Source organism: Camellia sinensis, chromosome 7 (genome assembly GCF_055761805.1).
Source record: "Camellia sinensis isolate YWXY chromosome 7, ASM5576180v1, whole genome shotgun sequence".
Taxonomy (NCBI): domain Eukaryota; kingdom Viridiplantae; phylum Streptophyta; class Magnoliopsida; order Ericales; family Theaceae; genus Camellia; species Camellia sinensis.
This window is the reverse complement of record NC_138967.1, coordinates 184,330,356-184,333,687: the sequence shown is the minus strand read 5'-3', so window position 1 is coordinate 184,333,687 and position 3,332 is coordinate 184,330,356. Positions and strand designations below refer to the sequence as shown.

General features: G+C 37.3%; 1 protein-coding gene across 1 annotated transcript; it reads left to right on the top strand.

The window, feature by feature from the left end:
• The first annotated feature begins 1,506 nt into the window (after positions 1 to 1,506).
• Positions 1,507 to 2,260, top strand: LOC114267189 (2S sulfur-rich seed storage protein 2-like). The gene has a single exon (XM_028208198.2). The coding sequence runs from the start codon at positions 1,577 to 1,579 to the stop codon at positions 2,024 to 2,026; it is 450 nt and encodes a 149-aa protein (XP_028063999.1). The 5' UTR covers positions 1,507 to 1,576; the 3' UTR covers positions 2,027 to 2,260.
• The last annotated feature ends 1,072 nt before the right edge of the window (positions 2,261 to 3,332 follow it).

The following is a 3,332-nucleotide window of genomic DNA, read 5'->3' as shown; positions in this document are numbered from 1 at the left end:
TTCAATTAGTGAATATGAGATCGAGACAAAGGTATACCTCTTATGGAGATAGAACAATGATGAAACTGAAGTACAGATGCATAGATTGAAGGTGGAAGTGTTGCAGTGATACAACTAAGCAAGTGTGTATCAATCAAAGTCCTTTGAAGAAATTCTAAATTTGGAACGGAAGCTCCTTCTAGATCTGTTATTGTAGAGGATGGACATAGAATTTGTCCATCAACATAACCAAGCAGATTTTTTGGTCGAAGAATATTTGAGAGATGAGTCTTCCAAACAAGGAAATTGGAACCATCAAGTTTGACAGTAACAAAGGATGAAAGATTACAGGAAGCAAAGATGATAATGGTGATGCTGTAGATCGGTTGCTCGTTGGAGCTTTGAAGCTCTGATACCATGAAAAAAAACTGAAACCAATATACTCTTCTTATTCAACATTACATTTAGAGAATACATAAGCTATATTTATATACAAAGTAATGAGGAACTCAACTAATCATCTAGAACAAAATATCTTCTAACAAACTAACTGTCTTCTCAACTGTGTAACTAACTCCTAAGCTGGTGAACTTCTTGAACTGCAATCTGAGTCGGAGCCACCTAAGCTAGCTGCACTACTTGAGTCTGAACTGGCTGAACTAATGAGTCTGAGCTGGCTGAACTATATTCCTCAACAGAACATAACATAGTTTAAAGGATCCAAAGAAAAAAGAGGATAAAACTGACACAAACATGATAGCACATCACAAGACACTATAGAAAACTTGAGAACAGAGAGACTAAAACACTCTTTAGTCACCAAACAAGGAACAAACCATCACAATTGTGCCACATATCCAGAAAAAAAATATCCAGAATTTAAACATGTGGACACGATTCATTCTTTTTTTATCTATGGCCCACACAACACCCAAACTTTAAATCTACACCATACATATTACTTTATGGTAGAATTATGGATAATTTGTCATGGTTCCTAGAATTATTGAACCATCAAAGCCACTTCAACTAACACTAACCAGAAACATAGATTGATTAGGCAAGCAGAACAACATTATCACATTTTCTTCCAACAACCCAATATACCACCCTTTCTTTCAAAAGCCTAATTCACATTAATTTGCTACCAAACAGCTTTGATCATTTCTTACATGTATATTCATGATATCTAGCCTTAGGACCTAATAATATAAAACGATTAAAAAAAAAACAAACAGAGAATATATTTGAAACTAAGGCTCTCATCTCACATGCAAGTTTTTTGTTTTACATGTTTGCAACATAATCAAATCTCAAGAACCTCTTGTGGCAGCAATAGACAAATAAATGGATTTAAAAATTTCAGAAGCAGCTGAAGAATCAAGCAACATACCTCTTGTGGCAGCATTTGCATGTCAGTTTATGTGGAAGCACCAGTCCTGCCACCTCACCTCCCTGTCTAACCCCACCCATCTGCCTACCCTACCTATCCTCCACGTACCCTCCATGCAAACCCTCAAACCTACTATAAATCCCCACCACCACCACCACTCTTCCCTCACCCACCACCATCACACCAGAGAATTAATCACCCACAATGGCAAAGCTTGCAATCCTAGCACTAGCCCTCTTTGCCCTGATCGCCCTCGACCAAGCTTCCGCTTTCCGCACCGCCATCACCACCACCGTGGACAAGGAAACAGCAGCGGCAAACCCCCGAGGAGAGTCCCAGCAACAGAGCTGCCGTGAGCAGTTCCAGCAGCAGCAGCAGCTCCGTGACTGCCAGAGGTACATGGCGCAGCAGGCACAGCGATTTGCAAACCCGAAGCGCCGCGAGCAAGGCCTTGACGAATGCTGCGACCAGTTGGAGAAAATGGACCAGGACTGCCAGTGCGAGAACTTGAGGGAGGCGGTAAGGCAGAAGCAACAGCAGGAGGGAGAGATGAGGGAAGAGGAGAAGAGAAAGATGGAGCAAGCGGCCGAGGACTTGCCCCGGAGGTGCGGTTTCAGCTCACAGAGATGCCAGATTGAAGCTAACTGGTTCTAAATGAGGTGTGTTGCGTTGTGTGCAATGTAATAATAAAGGTCACCACTGCTCTAAGCTGGGTTTTAGCCAAGTTATGATGTTGGTGGTGACCATCTAGTAATAAGCACATTATCGTGTGCATCTTTGAAGTTTTTTTTTTTTTTTTTTTTGGTGCGTGTGTTTTCAGTTTGGTCTTTGTGGCCATGTAGAGTCCTTACAAACAAATAAATAAAAAAATAAAGTGTACTTTAATATTAATCTCTCTCCGGAGATCACTGCAACTACCATCTCCTGCGATCAACTACCTCCGACTGTCGGCAGCACAGCAAGCTACTAGTGGCTAGCAAGCATCAGTTTTTAAAGGAATGGGGAAAAAAAATAAAAAATTCTTTGATCCCATATTGTGAAAAAACTGTGTTCTTTAACTATATTTTCCGGGTATCAAAACTCGCACGTGAATTCTATAGCATGCAATTTATAGTGTATTTTTTTTGCAAATCCAGAAAGCTGCAAGTTGAGTGAATTCAAGCAAAAAACAAAATAACAAAAAACCAATGAAGATATTAAAGAAGTCAAGTATGATATGACAAAAGCAATCATAGGAGGCAATCTTTAGCAATAATGGAATGTTGAATACAAGATTTTAATGAAGAGACATTTTTTGGTAAGAAATTTTTTATAGCAATGTTAGTAAAGCTAAAACTGAAAAGGACATGGAGGATGAAGAAAATTTTGAAAAATGAAAGAAGATAATTGCAAAATTAGAAGCTCGAACAGAAATTGGAGAAAATTTGAAATGTAAGAAATTAAAAATTTCTGAAGTTGAACAAGAAGCATGAAACAATGATGAGCAAAACACAAGTGAGCAAGTTTATTTTCAAAATAACAAAATTGATGAAATTCAGTTTTGATACAGGGTGAGCAATTTTTGATCCTCAATATGAAGCAAAAAAAAAAAATTCCAGAGGAATAGAAAAATGAAGAAACATAAAAAAGCATATTAAAGAACACAAGGTTAGCACATCCATGGAGATTGCTATCAAGATGGTGTATTCAAGAGTACTGGAAATAGAAAAGATTTCAAGTTCAAGATGAAAAATCATGTGACCAACATCCAAGGGAGTTGAAGAAAACAAAGAACATGAAAATTGCAAATTAAAAGTTGTTGGAAAAGTAATTTAAACTTTATTAAATATTTAGAGATTCTAAAATATTGTGCAATTTGTATCAGGGTGAGGTTTATAAATTTTTTTGTGGAGTTCATATTACGAGTTTTATTTTGATGATTTAAAGACTTTTAATGTATATCTTTTATGAAAAAAATTAA